Source organism: Lissotriton vulgaris, chromosome 5 (genome assembly GCF_964263255.1).
Source record: "Lissotriton vulgaris chromosome 5, aLisVul1.2, whole genome shotgun sequence".
Classification (NCBI taxonomy): Eukaryota; Metazoa; Chordata; class Amphibia; order Caudata; family Salamandridae; genus Lissotriton; species Lissotriton vulgaris.
The window spans coordinates 1,516,165,618-1,516,187,078 of NC_141693.1; the positions used below are offsets into that span (position 1 = coordinate 1,516,165,618).

Sequence of the window (21,461 nt, forward strand, 5' to 3'; positions counted from 1 at the left end):
GCAAACATGGCCTCTCAGAAGAATCTGACCAGGTGTCCCTGCCCATCAAACCCAACATGACAACCTAACATAGGTGGCAGTGGTAACAATGTGATGCTGTGTTTCCGCTTGATATTGTTTTTCTAATGGCTCGACTATCTAAGGTGCTGACCCCCACCAACGCTGCACCACAGTAACCACTTGAATTACACTGTGTACTTGGAACCCCAAACACCGAGGACGTAATCGCTTATATTGTAACCGGTTTGATACCCATTGTTGTTTAACTTCTCTGTAAACTGGACATAACTGACTATCTTAAATATAATTAAACAATGTTGCCACTGTGCACTCAAAGTTACATATGTTCATCAACAGAATCTGTTTAATCTGTGTGCGCCCCTGTCAGTACGCCGAGTCCACTGGCGCCGACTTTAGTAACACAAGAATGCTGGGAGGGAATACTCCCTCTAAGCTGGCTGGCGCACTTATTTGGAAACCCAAGGGTTTCTTTACAAAATGTAATCAATTTGCATGAATGCGATGATTCATACCATACTTCTTTTTCCAGATTTAAGAATTTTATTCACTCAATTATAATCTGTGAGGCAATAATCTGTTCGTAACATCCACATTATGATGTCAAGTGGTCATTCATTTGTAAACAACCCAATGCATTTCGGATTAGCAAATAGAAGCCTGAGCAACAGTTGTAAGTGTAAAAGCAAATGTAAATTCACAACTCTCCAATGGATTAGGTGGTTTTCTCTTCTTTTATTATTCCATTTTCATAGCATCCTCAATGATCACAATTCTTGCTGGATGCTGTTCAAACCAAAGGGTAACCACAGAATTGCCAACACGTGTTTCGTCAGGCCAGTCAGCCAAAACTTCATCAGGGCAAACGCAACTAATAAAAGAACCAGTATAAATTCTTTCTGTTGTACACTAATTCAAAGCAAAACTCATTCCAATAGTGGCGATCACTGCATCACAAGTAATAGTCAAAGCAAACAAGAAGCAAGCTCCGGATTTCAGATCTCGGTCGTGGTACTCCGAGTCCAATCCTTAGATAAGTTGATACGGCAACCAACAGCGTCTAGACGTCACAAGACACTGCATGCTGTTGGTTGCAGTATCAACTTATCTAAGGATTGTACTCGGGGTAACATGACCAAAATAAAAGTCCGCATTTCGGAACATAAAAGCAATATCAGACTACGGAACACAAAATCAACCGTCGCTGCTTACTGGCTAGAAGCTAGACACAACATAGCGCAATTACGCTTACTAGAAGCACTCCAGCATAAACCGGATACTGACCCACATAAGTCGTTGGCCAGATCTGAATTTTTTAGGATCAAAAAATTACAAGCCATGCAGCCGAATGGAATGAACGACAGACTTGAATTTAACTGCTTTTTATGATTAACAACAGTATACACAAAATAATCGACGTCTTTGTTTGTTTTTCTTAATCTCCACGCTGATGACCCATTGTGCAGACACGATTTTGGAGTTTTTTTTATTTGTTCTTTTCTATTTATGTTCAGATTGATTGGTGATTTTAGCTTACATGCGACACTTTTAATAATTTAGTCACTGTATCGTTTGATTATGGGAGAGCATTAGTTTGAACTGCCCTTTTGACATCTACGTTAATTGTGAATTGTAGAGGGTTGATATATTGATTCATACATTGATTTGTACTTGTATATACCATCACAATGAACTTTATTGATGCTGGCTAGTATCACACTGACATTTCAACGCGGTTCCTTCAAGACGCGAGTATGCTCTCACAGCCCCTCGCACGTAACGTTTATGTTACGTCCGACTCTAAATTCACATTTACACTTTCACATCAAGGTGGCAAGAGACCGACACGCAACCATCCTGGTAGGCACTGAACTCTGCTTTAACCGCACCGCAACTATGTCACAGCATGATTGCATGCCTGAGTAACTGTATGTAACTGCATTGTTAGCATTTAACGACTTGAGGCACGCTAACAACGTTATTTTTCTGGTAATAGTTCCGGTCACAATGTCTTACGAGCTTTTCTTCGATGTATCTCTTCATCAATAGCAATTGGTGTAAATAGAGAAACGCACCTCGTTCGTTTTTTGAGTGCACCGCAAAGGTCTTTTTCTTCACATCTTTTTCTTTACACTTTTTACTTTTCCTGCACATCATCACGCAGCTTTGGACATGTCAGTCGGCAGACACACCCTGTACTAACGCTCATAATTGCAAGTTTATAGGGGCGAGTCACGTTTACCACTTGCTCTTTCAGCGTCAGGCATGCGTGGAACTGTCACTTGGGAACATAGTTAGCTGACCTAAGCACATAGCCAATAGGCTGATTTCTATGATTTATTTTCATTTGGAATGCTAAGTAGAGCCTCTTGTTTTATTTCCACAGCTTTATGAATGTAACCCATGATGTAGGGACATCTCGTGACATGAAATGCCATTGGGTTGTTTACAAATGAATGATCATAAGACATCATAATGTGGATGTAACGAAAAGATTATTGACTGACAGATGTTAACTGAGTGAATACAATTCTTAAATATGGGAAAAGAAGTATTGTATGAAGCATCACATTCAGGCATTTTGATTACATTTTGTTAAGAAACCCTTGGGTTTCCAAATAAGTGCGCCAGCCAGCTTAGAGGGAGTATTCCCTCCCAGCATTCTTGTGTAACATAAATATAAAGCATGTCGTGTCTGTCTCTATGGTGAGTTCCATTTTTCGTTGACGTCAAGAACATCAAGTATTCTATCTATGTAAAAAGCAATCTGGATATATAGATTGCAATGTTTCTGACACTATTTAAGGTTGCATGGCAATAAGCACAGTTAAACGTATGGCTGCCTAATTACCTTCCCGCCTCTCTGGTCTGTAAAAGTACATCTTTGCTTCTCTCCAGTAACCGGGGATTCCACACCTTTGTGCTGCGGCCTCACTGTGGAGAGGCGGGTCCTATCCACCACCTGGTGTCAGGCTTCATGCTGTCCGAGAACATCTCCCATGGTCTCCTGCTGCGGAAGGTAAGGAGCACCCCAGACCTCCTGGAGTAGGGATGGTACACAGACCTGTGCTGTATTACTTGCAAAAGCCCTGCATTCTTCCTCTTTACAGCCTTGAGTATCCTTGTATGAACATGTTTACAATGATAGAGGACAAGGATTCCCTGCACCTTTTGTTGGATTCTTGTTGCTGATGAGGTTCTTGAGCGCAAAAGGGTGAGGGGCAGTTTGCAGACTCATAAGTGCTGAACCAGTGCTGGTCCATTCCTAGCTCTGAAGACAGGGGTAAAGTGCCTGTCAGGAGGCAAAGATGTGAGATTGAGTCTTCAGGAACAAGGCTGTCTGTTTTCCCAGACTACCTCAAACTCGCTCCTGTTTGGTCAGTGCAGGGGTGGTTAAGTGACTATGGGCTGATAATAATGTGTGAGGTGTGGATGCTGGCTGGAGTTAGGAATAGGCCATGCTCACTTATTTTAACATATAGAAAATGTTTTTGGTACATTTGCCTTCTTCATTAATCCTTGAGGGTTAAAAGCTCTTTTTAGCTTGTCCAATGGCATAGCATACATTGCTTGATTCATGTAAGTTTGTCCTAATTAAAGGCCGATTTCTGCCATTTTTGCATCATGGAGGGTAAATAAATCAGGGTTTTGTAAAATGCGCTATTCACTCGTTAGGGTCTCAAGGCGCTGGGGAAGGAGGGTGGAGGGTGTTGTGCGGCTCCTTTGGGGTCACTCGAAAAGCCAGGTCTTGAGGTCTTTCCTGAATTGGTGCAGTGTCGGGCTTCGCCGGAGGTAAAGTGGAGGTCGTTGCAGTTCTTGGTAGCGAGGTATGAGAAGGAACTTCCACCCACTCTGGTCCTGTAGAAGCATGAGACAGTGGCTAGGGAGAGGTCGGCTGAGTGATGGTTTCTCTTGGGGGCGTGGAAGGAGATGCGGTTGTTGAGGTATTAGGGTCCGGTGTTGTGAAGGGCCCTGAATGCGTGTGTGAGCAGCTTGAAGGTTATTCTTTTTTCGATAGGTAGCCAGTGGAGGTCGCGGAGGTGTTGGGAGATGGGGGTTGTGCTGTGGAATGTCGAGGATTAGTCTGGCTGCGGCGTTTTGAACGGTCTGGAGTTTACAGAGGAGTTTTCTGTTGATTCCGGCATAGAGGGCATTGCCCTAGTCTAGTCTGCTGGTGACGAGTGCGTGAGTGATAGTTTTCCTAGAGTCGGGGGGAAAGGGTTCCCCATGAATGTCTTGCGTAGTATTCAAAGGGTGTTGAAGCATGCCGAGGAGACGGCGTGGATGTGGCAATTCATGGTGAGTGATGAGTCAAGTATGATTCTGAGGTTGTGTGCATGGTTCGACAGGGTGGGTGGGTTTCCGAGGGCGAGTGTCATCCCATGCGAAGGGGGTGGAGCTGTTGAGTTTGGCAAATTCCTGTATGATTGCATAGAGTACCTTGGAGTTATGGGCATTGGAGAGGATTCTGTCTTAGAAGAAGTTTTTCTTTGTGGATTTGATGAGTTGGTGGTGTGCCGTGGTGGCTGTTTTGTAGGTGGAGCATGCTTCCGGAGTTTTGCTGTTTCTCCATGTCTTTTCCAGTCATTGGCAGGAGCGCTTGGATTCTTGGAGTGCCGTGGTGAACAAGTTAGCTTTCTTGTTGTGTAGTCTTGTGGGGTTCTGGAGGGGGCGAGTGTGTTGGCGCAGTTGGCGATCCATTGGTGGACGTTTGTTGCTGCGGTGTTGGCGTCTGCCGTAGTTAGGGGTGGAGTGCAGGAGAGGGCAGAGGTGATGTATTCTTCAGAGTCTTTGTTCCAGATTCTGCGTGGGAGTCAACGCGGGTGCTTGTGTGCAGTGGGTTTACTAAAGGAGAAATAGATGCAATGGTGGTCAGTCCAGAGGAGTTCCATGGTGTGGATGAAGAAGATACTGTTTCCTTTTGCGAAGGCAGAGTCGAGTGTGTGTCCTGCTGTGTGAGTGGGGGTGGAGATGAGATGCTTCAGCCCTGTGTTGGTGAGGTTCTCTTGGAGGGCGGTGGTGTTGGGATCGTTGAGGTTGTCCAGGTGGAAGTTCAGGTCTCCGAGTAGTATTTAGTCTCTGGAGGCGAGGGTGTGGGGTGCGACGAGGTCGGCGATGACGTTGGTGAACGGAGCAAGGGGACCAGGCTGTCTGTAGACGAGTGTTCCGTGAAGCATCGTTTTGGGATTGGTCTGGTTTCGGAAGTGGATGTGTTCCATGGGGGGGCGAGGCATCGTCCGAGTCGGTGGTTGTCAATCAGAGGGTGCTTTTGTGGACAATGGTGAGGCCGCCTCCTGGGCGGGTGGGGTGGTCTTTTCTCAGGATCTTATATCCGTCAGGGATGGCGGTTGCGATGTCGGGCGCAGAGCTGGCGTTGGTCCAGGTCTCTGTGAGGAAGGTGACGTCAGGCGCATGAGTGTTGAGGATGTCCCAGAGTTCTATGGCGTCTGTGCAGGGAGTGTACGTTGAGGAGGATGCAGTTCAGTGGCTTGTGTGTGCTGGCATCTGGTGGTTTGGAGGCTGCTGTTGGGCTCTGGAGGTGGGTGAAGGTGAGGCAGCAGCGACGGCAGGAGAACAGGCCATGGGTGTTGCTCGGCGTTGAGAGCTGGCAGTTGTTGCCTCTGGGGTTGAGAGCGTGGAAGGTGCTAGAGTCGTAATGGCGGGGGTCGAGGGACCAGGGTCCTTGGCGCTGGTCACGGTCAGGTTGCGAATGGGCGCAGGCGGGTTTGCCTTTGGTGTGCCAGCTGTGAGCCTGCTGCCCGCATCTGCTGCATGGCCGCCATTAAGTAGGGGCCGGCGGAGAGGGATCAGGTGGGAGAAGCCGCGGGGGCAGAAGCAGCGGAGAGTGCGGGAAGAGGGGGCGGGCAGATGGAAAAGAGAAAGAGGCAAAGGGGGAAAAGAGGCAAAAGTGGAGAGAAATGGACAAAGAGAAAAGGAAAATAACAGAGAAAAGAGACACAGAAATAGAAACAAAGAGGCAAGATAATACAGAGAACAGAGGACACAGAGCAGAATAGCAGAAGAGCAGGCTGCTCTTCCACTAGACCAACAGGGATGAGGCACAGGCAGGAGCCTGCAGGTGGAGGAGGGCCTTGAATCCCTACTTGAGAGGAAGTCGCACTGGAGCTTAAGGGCAGGTCCTTAATAGTGGAGCTGCACCGGGAGAGCAGTGGCTCCAACCAGGAGGATAGTTAGCTTTTAAACATTTCAACTCTTGCCACTTCTGTGATTGCGTGTTTCCAATATCCAAGCTAAAATTGTTCCAGGATACCCCAGAAAATTCTGTATGTGCTCATCACAGAAGTGACAGAGAACCTCTTGTGGCGAGACATGCTGCCTTGCTTTACGCCTCGCTTGCTCTGCGTCTTTTCGTCACTGCGCCACCTGAAGTGCAAGCAAAGTTCCTTTAGCAATTACGTCATCTACTGCTAACTGACGTGGGCAAAGTATCGCTGGCCTATCCTCGGAAGGCCTGGATTAGCAAGTCTTCCTGAAGGAGACCAGAGCTCTTCTCACAAATACTGAGTGTGTCTCACTGTCATTGTCGTTAGTGGTCCAGGCAAGTGCTGGTGGTGGTCTAGCTGGCCTAACAAAAGACGAATTCCACGAGGACATCTGGTGAACACCAAGAGGTCTTCACTGCTATTCTTTCATGAGTTGTCCTCTTTGAAACTTTTTGGAATGTTTTGTAGTTTTAGGCATAGTAATGCCGCCTGGTCATTTTTGAATTAATTCTACCTATTTAATATTTTTGTTTGTTTCAGGCTGCTTCCAGCCCCTTAACCTTTTAGATACATTGTTTATTAGTTCATATCGACTTATGTCTAGACCGTAAAGTGTTATGTAGATTGATGGATTGAATAGCCTAAATTGTGGAGTTGTGGCAGCTTAGTCAGAATGTATCAAGCCCCTAGTTTCCCTTCCACCTCTACAGCCTATGTAATGATCACTTCTTGTACGTTTTTGGAAACTCTTGTGAGTTTCCATCAGCTCACATAAAGTATTTCAGGGACCTAAGCAGGTGTTTGCAGTCCTTTCATTTGTGCAGGTTTTCTGGCGTTGCATAGTCACTGATGATGCATCACCTTTATTTCCCAGATAGTCCTGCCTTTCCTCTGTTCTTCCTGTTTTGCTTTCTGTACTATCTGTGTTACTTAAACTCTGGTGCAGCGATACCTGTAGTGCCCTTTTATCTTTTCTGCTACTTAATTGTTTGTGTACAATGCCTAAAAGCAGACGGGGAACTGTCGGTGCCTGCCATGTCAGAGGCGAATGACAGACTCCATCAATATGACCGCAGCTTCCTATGTCAGGACATCTTGTAACTAAGAGGAGGAAGACTTGTATCCCCACCATCACCCCTACAACTGCAACAGCCTTGGAGTGCTGCAGGCGCTTCTTGCCAAGTAGTCCAGCTCCTCCTTATTCCTAGTCTCTTGCAGAATGTGGTTACAAGCTCTGGTACTCCATTGTGCCTATTATTCACCAAGTATTCCAGGAGTGTCACCTGTTCTCCATTTGTATGTCTGGACTTGCTTATGCGTCACCACTGCTCTGCTTCCATCGCCTCCCTGCTGCTGGTGCTCCTAGGCCACATTGTGTTGTAGTCTTCTAGTGAACATCAGCAGCAGTCGCCATGCAAGCTGCCACATAGATGTTGATGATACCCACTTGCAAACAAGGATCCCTAAGGGCCTGGCAAGCGGCTGTCCTGTTAAAGGCTACCCCTCCCACATATAAGGAAGGCTGATTCAGCCTCGTCTGCTGGCATCTTGCAGCTCCCTCAAGCTCAGTCAAAAGTCTGAGCGACATCTTGCTTCACAGGTGTCCTACATCCCACAAATAAATAACATGATCAATAATGCATTTTAAAACCTGTGACACGTTTTCGGGATCTTGCCATTACTGTTGACACCAATACCTTTGAGAAGTCAATGAGAAAAGAGAACCAATGGCGGACTCCAATAGCTGCACCTCCTTGGTGTGTTCCCCAAGTGATTGATTGGTAGTATAGTTTGAACCAGTGTGCATAATCAGCTCCGGCACCCACTGTTGTGGGATGCCAGCTGCCAGGCAAATATACAATACTTTGAGACCACTGGAGTGGTGTACTACCAGGTGAGTATAATGTCAATAAAGAAGCTTGATTAGTGTCTTTGTTGCAAAAATATAAGTTTTATTTTTAAATAGTCCATTCAAAGCATCAGCGTGATTCGAAATGAAGTTGCACCTGACTGCAGGAATATTAAGCGGGCTTTTATCAAGGAGGCCCACACAACTGATACAGTCCAAAGACCAACCATTTTGGCCTTCATCCCAACACCGGGGCCGGACCGGATTGGGCCACAAAAACAACTCTGTAAAGAAGCACTGCTCGCCACCACTCGTAAATCTTCACGCTTGCCCTGATGAAGTTCAACAATTGAACGAAACGTGTTGGCTGATGCTTTGCATGGACTATTTAAAAATAAAGACTAATATGTTCGAGGCATATAAGCTGCAGATTACACCCTGCTGCATAGATCGCCATCTAGTGTTGGGCCCAGATGTTTGCACTTGTTTTTGTCCTGAAAAGTTCTTTGGAAGTCACAAGATAGATGACTACTCCTTTGGATCACATTGCGCATGGGCATAGGCTCCATCCTCAGATTGTTTTTTCCGCCATCGGGTTCGGATGTCTTTCCTGCGCTCTGGTGTGGAACCGATTCTACTTTCGGCGCGCAATCCTTCACCCGTTTCAACTGTATTGTTTCGAAAGCGTTCCCCTATTGACGCGAGTCTCAACAACTTCGACGTTTTCGATTCCAGGCATCGACGAAGGCCTTCGGGCCTACCTAGGCCTTATCTTCTAGCTCATGGAAAGGACGCCATTTAAGAAGTGTCCTCAATGTGGGTCGAAGTTTCCCCACACCGATCTCCATGAGGTGTGCAACCTTTGCCTCTCACCGGAGCACGAGGCCAGGGACTGTTCAGCTTGCGCCTCCTTCCGCTCCAAAAAGACTATTCGGGACCGATGAGCTCGACGGACCATGGCTCGCTCGTCATCTTTGATCCCCGACTACATCTTTCAAGAGGGCGTCGAGGTCCTAGAACAGGAGCGGGCCGAAGAAGGTCTCAGCGACTCCGAAGTCGAGGACTCAGACGTCGAGGACATCACTCAGGCACAACGGGTTGTAAGTGCACACGTCAACCCCGACCCTTCCTCGACACCCTCGAAAAAGGCTTCGGTCACACTTTCGCCTTCGGGCCTGGATGCACACTGAGAGACTGCTTCCCATGCCCCGCCTTTGGGCTCGGTAAAGAAGCCTGCTAAGCCTTCAGGCGACTGGGGCTCGAGTCAGCCTACCCCCGGTGCCGACACACACCTACCGGCACCGAAAAAGAAGCCATCCTCTTCCTCATCCACGCCGACCGCTGCTTCGACATCCAAGCACTCGGCGCCGAAGACTGGCACCTCCTCCACCTCCTCCCCCACCACATAACTCTCCTACACCATCCCCTACTCCAGTAGAAAATGATGATGATGTGGATAACACCTCTGATGATACAGGGGGAGGTGCTGATGACCCACTAGGGAACCCTAGTCCTCTTACTCCCCTAACCCCTGGGGTGATTATAGCACCCCAGACTCCCTAATGTTCCTTAGAATGATATACACCTCTACAGGCCTTCCCCCCCAAGAGGACACTATGGGCTTTAACCAACTTGTACATAGGGTTGCCCAATACCATGGTGTTGACCTACACACAGACCCAGTGGAGGAAGACTTTTCTCATGGACACTTTCGACACCACACAAAGGTCCACTTCAATTCTACCCATGCTTAAGGGGGTCATTAAGCATGCACCAGAAGTATTTAAAGATCCAGTCAGGGCTCGAGCGCTCAACCCCGGGATCGAGAAAAAGTATAAGGCTGCCCCTATAGATCCAGTCTACATTAGAGGCCCTGCACCACTAGACTCCCTTGTAGTCTCCAATGCGCGAAAAAGGGCCAATTCCCAAACAGCAGGTGGGGCCACCCCACCAGATATGGAGTCTAAACTCCTTGACGCCTCTGGCAAACGAACGGCATCACAGGCAGTAAACATATGGCACATCGCTAATACTCAAGCGCTGTTAGCAAGGAATGACAGGGCACATTATGATGAGCTGGAATCCATAATGCAGCATCTCCCAGACAAATGTATAAATAGGGCCAATTAACTCATACAGGAAAGTAAAACTATCACCAATACCTCCATTCGTTGTGCCCTAGATGCGGCAGATACTGCTTCAAGGGCAATTAACACCAGTGTCCTTTTGCATAGGCATGCCTGGCTACATATTTCAGGTTTCAAACCTGAAGTTCAGAGTTCCATCCTCAATCAACCATTTGATTAACAACACCTATTTGTCCCTAATGTTGACGTATCCCTTGAGAAAATGAAAAAGGATACCGACACACCTAAATCTATGGGAGCCTTGCAGTCGCAAGCTCCCAGACGCTCCTTTCGTCGCTCATCCTACAGAGACACCACCAGAGGCTACTCCTCAGATAGCCCCTCCACTTCTTTCAAAACCCCTAGCCAATCCACCTTCACTAGGGGCTATCAAAGAGGTGGTTACAGGGGTAACAATAACAAAGGCAGAGGTAAAACTAACAACTCCCGATCTGCCTCCACCCCTACCCAATGACTTCCCTCCACTTCCCCCACACCATTCCACTCCAGTTGGGGGAAGACTGCAACAATTCCTTCCTGTCTGGACCAACATCACATCAGACAGGTGGGTGCGACAAATAATTCAAGCAGGTTACTGTCTTGAACTAACATCTATCCCCCCAAACATACCACCCAAACAGCTTCCAATGTCACCAGAGCATCTGATACTGTAAAGCAGGAGGTAATATCCCTCTTACAAAAGAATGCAATAGAACCAGTTCCCCTGTACCAACAAAACAAGGGAGTTTACTCCCTGTACTTTCTTATCCCAAAGAAGGACGACTCTCTAAGGCCTATTCTAGACCTCAGACCCCTAAACATATACATACAGTCAGACCATTTCCACATGGTCAAACTTCAACAGGTCTTTCCACTCCTTTCACAAAACGACTTCCTTGCTACCCTAGATCTCAAGGATGCATACTTCCACATTCCCATTCATTCCGCTCACAGGAAGTATCTAAGGTTTGTAATAGACGGTCAACACTATCAATTCAAAAACTCCCATTCTGAGTCACAACAGCACCACGAGTGTTTACCATGTGCCTGGCAGTAGTAGCAGCACACTTACGAAGACAGCACATTCACGTCTTTCCATATCTAGACGACTGGCTCATAAAAGCCAGCTCATACAGCCAGTGTGTAGAACACACTCATGCCACTATCAAACTTCTACACGACCTGGGGTTCACAGTAAACCACAACAAGTCCCATCTGCAACCGTCCAACATACAACAATACCTCGGTGACACAATAAACACCTCAAAAGCGCTAGCTTATCCCTCTCCTGTCAGAATAGCAAACATGCAAGCTCTTCTCACAAAATTTCAACCAAAACACTCCCTTCCAGCTCGATTGTTCATGCAACTCATAAGGATGATGGCCTCTTGCATATTCATAGTGCCTCATGCAAGACCCCAGATGCGTCCCCTTCAGAGTGCTTAGCACGACAATGGAACCAGGCTCAAGGTCAGTTAACAGATCTAGTTTTGGTGGACGGTCGTACTCGCCGCTCTTTGCAGTGGTGGAACACCAAAAACCTTTCCAAAGGACGACCGTTCCTAAAGCCAGTTCCTAAGATAGTTGTACATGTAGATCGGGGGTCCCCGCAAGAAAGGTGTGTTGTACTAGGTATGCTAGCACTTAAACAGAATTCAAAAACAAAGTACACATTTTTATGAAACTTGCAAAGTATTGTGATTTATTAACAACACTGAGCACCTAAACTGGTGACAATTACTTAATAATAATTGATATCTATTAAGAAGCCCCAAGGAGAGGGTAGAAAGGAAAAGAAAGGGGGTGCTTAAAGATGTGAAGTACAAAAAGAAATAGGCATATTTAGTCAGAACAATCAAGTGATGACAAAACAGGATCAAACATTTCAGATGCAACAAACCGAAATGTGTGGCCAAAATTAATAAAACTTAGAAAGACATTCTACGGTCACAGCCTATCAATGGAAAAGTCAGGGACTTGAACCGGATGTCCAAATAAACACAAGCCGTCACGTTTCGACCCCTGTATTATAGGTCAGATTAGGTCCTTAAGCGGGGTCTTCATCAGGACAAACCAGGGAAGGAGGTAATGGGGCACAAATATCATGGTCAACAGGCCCCAGAAGGCTCTGATATGGGAACTTGGGTACACCACTCAGTCGTAGTGGATAGCCGCCGCGAAAACAAATTCGCAACCTTGATTTAGAAGAGACTGGGACATCTAGAGCAACCAAACTACTTTGTAGGATTACAGATTTCCTACATACGGTCCTCGAGGGTCATGTATCTGCTACAGCGGCTCCAAGTGGTGCAGAACGCTGCCGCGAGAGCTATCTTTGGTTTGAACAGACGTGCCAGTGCAGCGGGCTTGCTGCAGACTTTGCATTGGCTTCCAATCCGCAAACGGATCGCCTTTAAAGCTTTGACCTTGGCCTATAAGGCCCTCCATGCGGTTGGAGCAAAGTACCTCCAAAAGAGACTTGCCTTCTACCATCCGGCTCGTTCTCTGAGATCGGAATCCCTGTTCTTGGCGGTTGTCCCGCGAGTGAGGAGAGCTCGCCTGGGAGGTCGCTCCTTTGGGCTACTGGCGCTACAGTTGTGGAACTCTCTTCCGCTCACACTTCGGGGAGCCACCAGCCTACTTGCTTTTAGAAAAGGTCTTAAAACCTGGTTGTTTACCCAGTAGGCCGCTTTCTTATCTGCCCTCTTTGCCTTTTGTCTTCTTCTTTTTTAACCGTGTTATGTTATTGTGCTGTAGCCCTCCTTACTCAAAGTGCCGGGACACTCTTTTTGAGTAGCCGCGCGCTATACAAAAGTAAATATAACATAACATAACATAACATAACATAACATAACATAACACTGGTGTCTTCCCTCTTCAGAGTCTGATAGGCTTCAGAAAATATTGCAGACACCACACATTCGATCTCTTCTGTAAACCCCACAGTCTTGAGTCAAAATAATTTACCTTTTTCTTGGTACTTCAAAAGTTACCTAGCTCCCTGCTCCATTACATTAAAACACTAAATACAATAAATCTATAACTTGAGAAGGGACGGGCAAAGAAAGATGCTGACTTTACCAGTCACGTTATTCCTTCATTATGCTATCAGCAACGGGTTTCGATGCATTGTCACTGTAGTCGTTTGCAGATATGACACCCAGCCTCAGGAGCACTGACTTCTGAAACAGTCTGAGCAGTGAAGTTCTGCCACTTCTGAGGGAGCTGCTTGGTCTTTCCATATGCAAGCATCCCTAAAAACATTACTCAGCAGTCACAATAATACCAGTGTCCTGATGATGGCTGTAATTGAGAGCCAGACCAGTTATGGAAGTCCGAATAACCAGACATTAACTGGAAGTTACGGTGCAGCATATGGAAGTCAGGGCAGCATGAGTGCATACGGAAAGTAAGCTAGTTGGGTGCCATTGTATCTCTTATACAAGTAACTGCAACTGTGCAAGCCACACGCTTAAATGGACGTTGCTGAATTTCAGTCCATGCCCTTGATTCTTCTACACAATGCCAGCGCAGCATCACACCACTCAATTTAATTTAATATTTCCCTATATTAATTCCCCACTAACCCTGTTTGGGTCCTGGGTAGCTTGCTTCCCACCAAAAAGCGCCTCAACACCTCATGAGGGGTAGCAAGTGCTATATAAATGCAAACCTTTCCCTCTTCTATCCTTCCACTATCCTACTCAATCCAAAAAAACTGACTAACATGCCCACCACTGAAATTAATTTCATATTTCACTATACTGATTCACCACTAATGCTTTTGAGTTCCGGAGTAGAGTGCTACTCGCTGAAAAAGCGTTTCGCGCCTCATCAGGGGTAGTAAGCTCTATATAAATGCAATTACAATAGAAATCAATGCCAGTCAGGTCCAGCCATTTTGACACCAGTATGCTGTTTGAAGTCTATGCAGTATTTACTCCAGGGCATTACAGGTCTTCAGTATTGTAGCCCCTGACAGTGAAAAAGAGGTCAAACTGGAATCATGGCTCAAGATCTAAGCATAATCAACCTATGTGGAACCAAACTATGCTTCATCAGTCTAACACCAGCTGTGGTTTTAGTGTAGACTGCTACTGGTATAGAGCCCATGGGTTTAATTGCTGGTATGTCTGGGCAGAGTCAATATGGGTATTTGCGTGACGTTAGCCAGACAGCCCTCAGGCTGACATTGTATCATGCGACCCAGCCGGATCCTGCTAGGCTGAGGAATCTGTGACCCTGCAGTATATTGTTCAGGCAAGTTAGAATGGGTTCTTTGTCAGAAAGCCAGACAAGAGAGTTCAAGTTGGTTTTTGTGAGAGGAGCATCTGTCCTGCCAGTACTCTGAATGAAAACCATTCCTTCAGGAAGAAAATTTGGGAGGCTAGAACATGTTTAACGCACTACCCAGGAACCCTCTCACACCCTCTTACCAAGTCTAGCTGCACCATAGTGAGCTGAAATTGCCACCGGTGAGACGTGGATCCAGGGAACTCTAGGCTTTGGGTAAACTGCCATACTCCTTCTAGGCGCCATCCATCCAAAGGGCGTCTCTGACCCATTAGTGACTGGCTGCAAAGTGGATAGGCGAAAGGCAGGTGGGTGATGACTGAGTGCACCCGGGAAGAATCCAGGATACGCTAATGGTAACTTTTAGTACAGGAGAAGAGGTTATTAATTTGGTAATGCATGCCCTGCATTGTTTTTTTAGTCTTAGTGTTAGATTGTGTTCGGCAGATGAGTTACTCCATCACAAATGTGACGGATATCCCATTCATCATATTACAAGTGCCATTGGAAATAACGCACTTGTAAAATGGCAGACAGATATCTGATACGGTTATGATGGAGAAACCCGTCCAGCAAGCTCTAAATCAGGTGACTTAGTTATGATGTATTTAGTTTGTTTCTTCATGTGCTGCATCCCTGTCTGTTCATAAATCCAGAAGACAGAAAAGACTCACCATCCTAATATTTATACGCCACTGAAAGTGTAGCAGCAGATATTTAAGGATCCCACAATGCTGTACAGCTCCATTGATCAACATTGGCTATGGTAAGCTTGACCCACAGAAGGTCATAGCGAGACAGCGGGGAGAACATGTGGAAGCCTACAGCTCCTAGGTGGAAGAGAGTTAGTTAAGACCCCCACAGTGTTAAGATTGTTGTAGGTGTAAAACTATAAAATGCCCGCACACCTAATCGGGGAATACGAAAAATAAAAGTATTAAACACAAAAAAAGGTGCTTACGTTGTGTTAAGGCTGCATGGGAGGACTCACAGGTTGGCAATACCTTAGACGGAGCTGATATGTAGGTCTCTGATGGAGTTTGACTAGGGTAACTCCCAAGCTCTAACAGAAAGCAAGGATGGCATGGTGCAGGCATATTGAAACCTCAAATGGTGAATGGGTGAAGAAGAACAGTTCAGGTGCCCCTGGGGTACGTTCACATCAGGATGTAAACACTCCACAAACATTACAAAGGCAAAGAAAAAGAGATCAGGAGTAGTAGCTGGCTTTTAATTCGCTTCAAAATGTGCAATGAAAGCGCAGGGGCTACAAAAGCAGCAATTAATTTACTTTGAAGTTGGGGAGGGAGGCACGATACCCCAGAATAACTACAAATATTGTTTAAGTTTAAAGAAATAAAGCAGAAGTACTGTACACTTGTGTGGACGGTTTCATCGGGGGAACATTACTTTGTATGGGGTGGTCAAGGACATGTTAATGAAGGAAGAATAACTTCGCCCTTCCTACATCTTACATTTTAAGTGACGTTGAGGCACTTACATTATCTGAGATTAATTAAAAGGGCCACCAGGTTGGTCCAAATAGTAATTCAAAACATTTTTTAAAGGTTAAGGAGCCATTAATCAGACCCGCTGGCCCTCTGGAAAACCTTTACAAATTAAAGATTCAAGTTGCTTGTCCTCACCTTGGTGGCAAAGTTAGAACTTCCCTCCTGTTTATTAGATACAACACCTTGTTTGTGTATTGTGCCTAAAAGCAGAAGGGAACTGTTGGTGCCTGCCATGTCAGAGGAGAAAGACAGACTACATCAATATGAATGTAGCTTCCCATGTCAGGACCTCTTGTAACTAAGAGGAGGAAGACTTGTTATCCTCACCGTCGCCCAGGCTACTGCAGTAGCCTAGGAGTGCTGCAGGCGCTTCTTGCCGAAGAGTTCAGCTCCTCCCCAATCCTAGTCTCTTGCAGAGTATGACGTGGCTTTTTAACCACGATTGGACTTTGAACTTGCATTTTGGCCATCGAAAGCCTTATTCCCCTGAGATGCAACTTGCTATATTTCTATTTTTGGAATCTGAATTTCACCCCGAAGTTACAAATCTGCTAAAAAAAAAAACTCTTAACAGTTTTGCCCGCCCATTGTTCCAAATGATATGTAGAGGCTTATCCTTCAGGTCAACTTGAAGCTGTTCTATGAGAAGACACTATATATTCCAACATATCATTATGCCAAAAAGGCTGATTCCCTACAAATGCATGGCCTTAGGAAAACGGACTCACATCTGTACAAACACCTATATTTTGTGACATCTTAGTATCTTGAGAACATAGTACAATGTATCCCAGGAGAGCTCTCAGTTCAGCTGTACTTCTGCTGCTAGTCAGTCTGACTGCTGGCACTTAAATAATAGAAATCCCTACGATTGAATATTCAGTGCCTGCCCATTGCACTGACCCTAGCATAAGAAATAAGAAGTAAAATCATCTTTTATTCAATTGGTGAGGTCTATTGCCATAACACTAAAGTGTTATTTGGTGTCTTTTGTCTGTAATAAATAAACATAAAGAATCGTAGGTAAAGGATTCTGTAGGCGACAAAGTCAGTGTGCAATGCACTAACCCAATAGTGCCTGTCGCACTTTCAAATTTTTCTGCATCAAAAATATGACATATCCAGGCAATTTAAGTAGATTATGACAGGAGAGTTTTGTACTTCACTTAGGGGAGTAGTGCATAAGAGCTTTTTAATGGAGTACCACTGATAAGAGCTACATAGAGCCAAACGAGGATGTATTCCCCACTACAGCTACGGTGTGGGTAGAAGATTGATATTGCCCAGTGGCAGGGTCAACAGACACAAAAACACATTTCTAAAGGATACTAACTGCAGAGTCCATGTCTTTCAATACTTGCCTGCCGCCAGATTGGATCTGGAGATTCTTTGTAGTAGTGATCTTGTGCTCTGTTAGGTGGAGTCATATGGATCCATGTCAGGTCCATACGACCCCGGAAATGAGGGGGCAGAGTTACATGCAGGCGTCAGTCCCTCCCCCCACCCCGTGTGCTGAGGTCAGTTCCTTTGTTTCTGCGCCTTCTGATGAGGAGCCGGAGCAGAGCCCCCAAATTTGATGAGTCTTCCGAAAACATCCGAACTTTTACAGTGTACTAAGGAACAATGTTCCCACTGGAAACAACAGGATTCAATCTGTGCCACGACTGTAGGAAACAGAAGGCGGTCATAGATTTGCTTGCAGTTTGTCCTGGGTGCCTGGAGTCAGGACACAAATCTCTTAAGACAATCAATAAGTTCAACCTCATGCACCTGAAGGTGTTTTGAGACTGGGAGGTGAAGTTCTGTGTTGTTAAACACAAGTCAAAGTTGCTGCTTTCACGTAGGTCTCACTTCCATTCAAAGTCACTGGCCAGGACTCGGTCATGGGGGCATTCCCCAGCTGTTTCCCTTCCTACTCAAAGTCCTTCAGGTAGTCCATGTCCAATTACATACACAAGCATAAGAAAAACAAAGCGGGACTCGACCCTGTCCAGCCACTCCGACTCCTAAGGAGAAGGTGCACAGGTCTAGATGTGAGTCACACTCTGTTAGGATCGCTGTCACTGAGCCAATTCCTCAGTGTATCCCAAAGCACCCTGAGTTTCCTGGGCCATTGTCGACCCTGAAACAGATTGAGGCATTCAAAGTACCCATGTTGCAAATATTCAGTGAGCTACTGGCTCCCTCTGGCACACATTGGAGCCGACTGGAACTGCAAAGGCCTCCGGTCAGGCTACTGATGGCAGGACACTCCTCACGGCCGTCTGTCCCCTTGGGAGCCGTTATTGGGCCCATACCAGCTACGGAACATACTTTTGCCCCGTTCCACAATGTGGTAAAGAGTTTTACCTCCCCTTCCTCTACAAGCCAACCGTTTGTTCCCATAGTGACTGACGGAACGTATTGCCCTCTTTTTTTATGAAAAAATTAAATTGATCCAGGATTCTTTTGAAGCCAAATCACAGGAGCGAGAGGATATTGAGGGCTCTCTCTCAGCCGCCTGTTCCAGTTCTAGGGCTTTCCTAAGGGAGTTCCCAGAGATTACTTTGGAGCAGTCTCTGGTGTTTATGAAAAGTTTGAAATCTGGCTCGCCCACTGATCCCTGCCCAGCCAAAGTGTTGTCCTCAATAGCGGATGTGATCAACACTTGGGTGAATTCGATCTTGAACACCTCTCTACGGGAAGGGTTAATGCCTCATGGGTGGAAACATGCTAAGATCCTTCAGCTACTGAAGAAACCTTCAGCGGACCCTGAGACTCTAACTACAGACCCATCTCGATTTTTACCTTTCTTTTCGAAGGTTCTGGAGAAATTTGTTAATAAAGTTTTAACAAACTATGTGGAGATCAATGATTTGCTACACCCTAGCCAGTCTAGCTTTAGAGCCAATTTCAGTACTGAAACAGCCTTACTGGAAGTTGCAGAAACTGTTAAGGCTACATTGGATAGAGGAGGGAGAGCTGTTTTGGTGATGTTGGATCTGTCCGCAGCTTTTGACACTGTGCCTCATCCGAGATTACTGGAAAGACTCAGGGATAGCGGTATTGGAGACACAGTGTTGAGTTGGTTTGCACCTTTTCTTACCAATCGCTCTCAAACCATCTGGCCGTCCCCTTTTATGGCGGAAATTTCCCTCTTGAATCTGGAGGTGCCTCTGCGCTCTATTTTGAGCCCTACACTATTTAATTTGTACATGGTCCCCCTGACCCCTCTCGCTGAGAAATTTGGTGGCAAAATAGTGTCATACGCTGATGACACTCAGCTGTTGTGCACCTGCGAGAAGGGAATCGAGTTTAATGGCAACTTGATCAACACCTGCCTCTCCAAAGTCTTCTCCTGGTTAAGCCATAACAATTTAAAATGCAATTCCGAGAAGTCTGAAATTATTTTCTTCGGGCCTCAGCCTCCAGATATTTGGCATGAATGGTGGCCCTGGGATATGTCGCCCCCTGTGTTGGCCGTTTCCTCAGTGAAAAATTTGGGAGTTAAGCTGGATTCCACTCTTTCTCTGAAGGTCCAAGTACACTCGGTAGCCAGGGTTTGTTTCGGGTTGTTGAAAATGCTGCGAAATTTCCTGCCACTGCTTTCGATCCCTTACAGGAAGACAGTGGTACAGGCATTGATAATGTCCAGATTGGACTATGTTAACTCCCTGTATCTCGGTCTTCCTGAATATCTTCTGAGCCGACTTCAAGTGATTCAGAACTCGGCAGCCAGAGCCATTTTCTTGACAGGTTCTAGAACCCATACGACCCAGCTCTTCTCCTCTCTTGACTGGCTTCTAGTATGGAAAATAATTCTGTTTAAAGCCTTGGTCCTGGTGTTTAAGGCTTTCCATAGGATCGGAGCCCTGTATCTTAGAGACAGATTCCAACCTTATCTCCCTCAGCGCACTTTGAGATCTTCCTCCCAACTTTTGATCATCACTCCCAGAGTGTTACGTGCCTGGAGAGGGGGCAGATCTTTTCATGCAACTGCCTCTCGGCTGTGGAATAGCCTTCCGTTTATGATCAGACAGAGTCCGGATCTTCTTTCCTTTAGGAAAAGTCTTAAGACATAGGTCTTTCAGCTGTGAGTCTTTAGCAGTGTTCGGTTGTGCTTTGTGTGACGTGACATCTGGATGTTTTAGCGCCGGGACACTCCTGGGAGTAGCCGCGCGCTCTATAAATATACGTTAACATAACCTAACAATAGACACCAGTTCCAGTCACCTCCACACCTGTACAGACACCCTATCGCTGTAGGATGATCTTGTGCTAGACAATGAACCGAGTTCACCAGGTGTCGCGCTAGGAAATTACAAACCGTCCCGGAAGATCTTAGTGCTTCCTTGGCCCACATAGTAAATGCTGGGCATGGCGGTGCTGAATATGTTATCCAAGCAGGTCTTGGTACCATAGATTGTGTTGGTAGTGTAGTTTGTACCAGTGTACTTCTTCGTCGACATGCCTGCATGAGGTCTACTGGGTTCTTCAGTGATGTGCAAGATTCACTGATGAACATGTCCTTTGATGAGTCCTGCCTCTTCAGTGAGAAGTCATACTCCATACTGGAATACTTTAAAGACAGTAAAGCCACAGGACATTCCTTTGGTCTGTTTGCCCCTGCATACTATTCCCACACCAGTTTCTGGAAAATTAGGAGCTACTCCAGAGGGCTGGCAACAGATTGTCCATCCTTTTGTTCTTTGGGTGCCGAGGTGTTTGGTGGCGAGGCCTTTTTGGGGACCGTGGGAGTAGGATGTGCTCCAGACTTCGGTGCCGACTGTGTTTTTGGTGTACTGACATGCGGCTTGATCGGTCCCGAGCCGCCGGAGGCTTGTCCTTTGTCTTTGGAGCCAGGCCCGGAGCTTCTGAAGTTTTGTTTCGGTCGCGACTAGGGCCGTCAGGCACAGTCTTGACCAGAGCCTTCTTTTTTTAGGGTGGGGTTGAGGCAGGGGCAGGTGTACTCACTCGTTGACTTAGAGTGATGTGGTTGTCGGAGTCCTCTGCCTCGGATACAGTGTCAAGATCCTCCAAATCCTCAGCCTCCGGAACGTCGGGACCTGCATCAAAGATGTCTTCTGGCACCGGTGCAGCCAGTTGCACCATAACGTGTTGTCAAGCCCAGCGATCATGGATAGTCTTCTTGGACCGGAAGGAGGTGCAGGCTTGGCAATGCAGAGAGACAGAGGTTGCAGACCTTGTGTTGGTCGCTGTGTGGAAATTGAGCTCTTGAATGGAGTCCTTTGCTTTAGCCTTAGGCCCGAAAGGTGTCGATAGGCCCAGCGGCCCACGTTGACGACCGGAAGCGAGTACGTGAGTTAGTGCGTCGAAAGGCACGCAAATTAAAACAATACAGTCAAGTTTGCGATGGTTAGGGCATCAAAAGGTTTGGAAACACAGCACCGAACCGGAGCGCTGAAATTACATCCAAACCCGATGGCGGGCAAAAACAATC

At 46.4% G+C, this 21,461-nt stretch overlaps 1 protein-coding gene across 7 annotated transcripts in view; it reads left to right on the forward strand.

Moving 5' to 3' along the window:
• The window catches only part of AMPD2 (adenosine monophosphate deaminase 2), a 664,925-nt gene that overhangs the window by 617,755 nt on the left and 25,709 nt on the right, over nt 1-21,461 (forward strand). For all 7 annotated transcript variants that reach the window (XM_086923574.1, XM_086923576.1, XM_086923572.1 and 4 more), the window contains one exon: nt 2,917-3,037. In XM_086923574.1, coding sequence (XP_086779700.1) covers nt 2,917-3,037 — 121 coding nt within the window. The remainder of the gene's footprint in view (nt 1-2,916; nt 3,038-21,461) is intronic.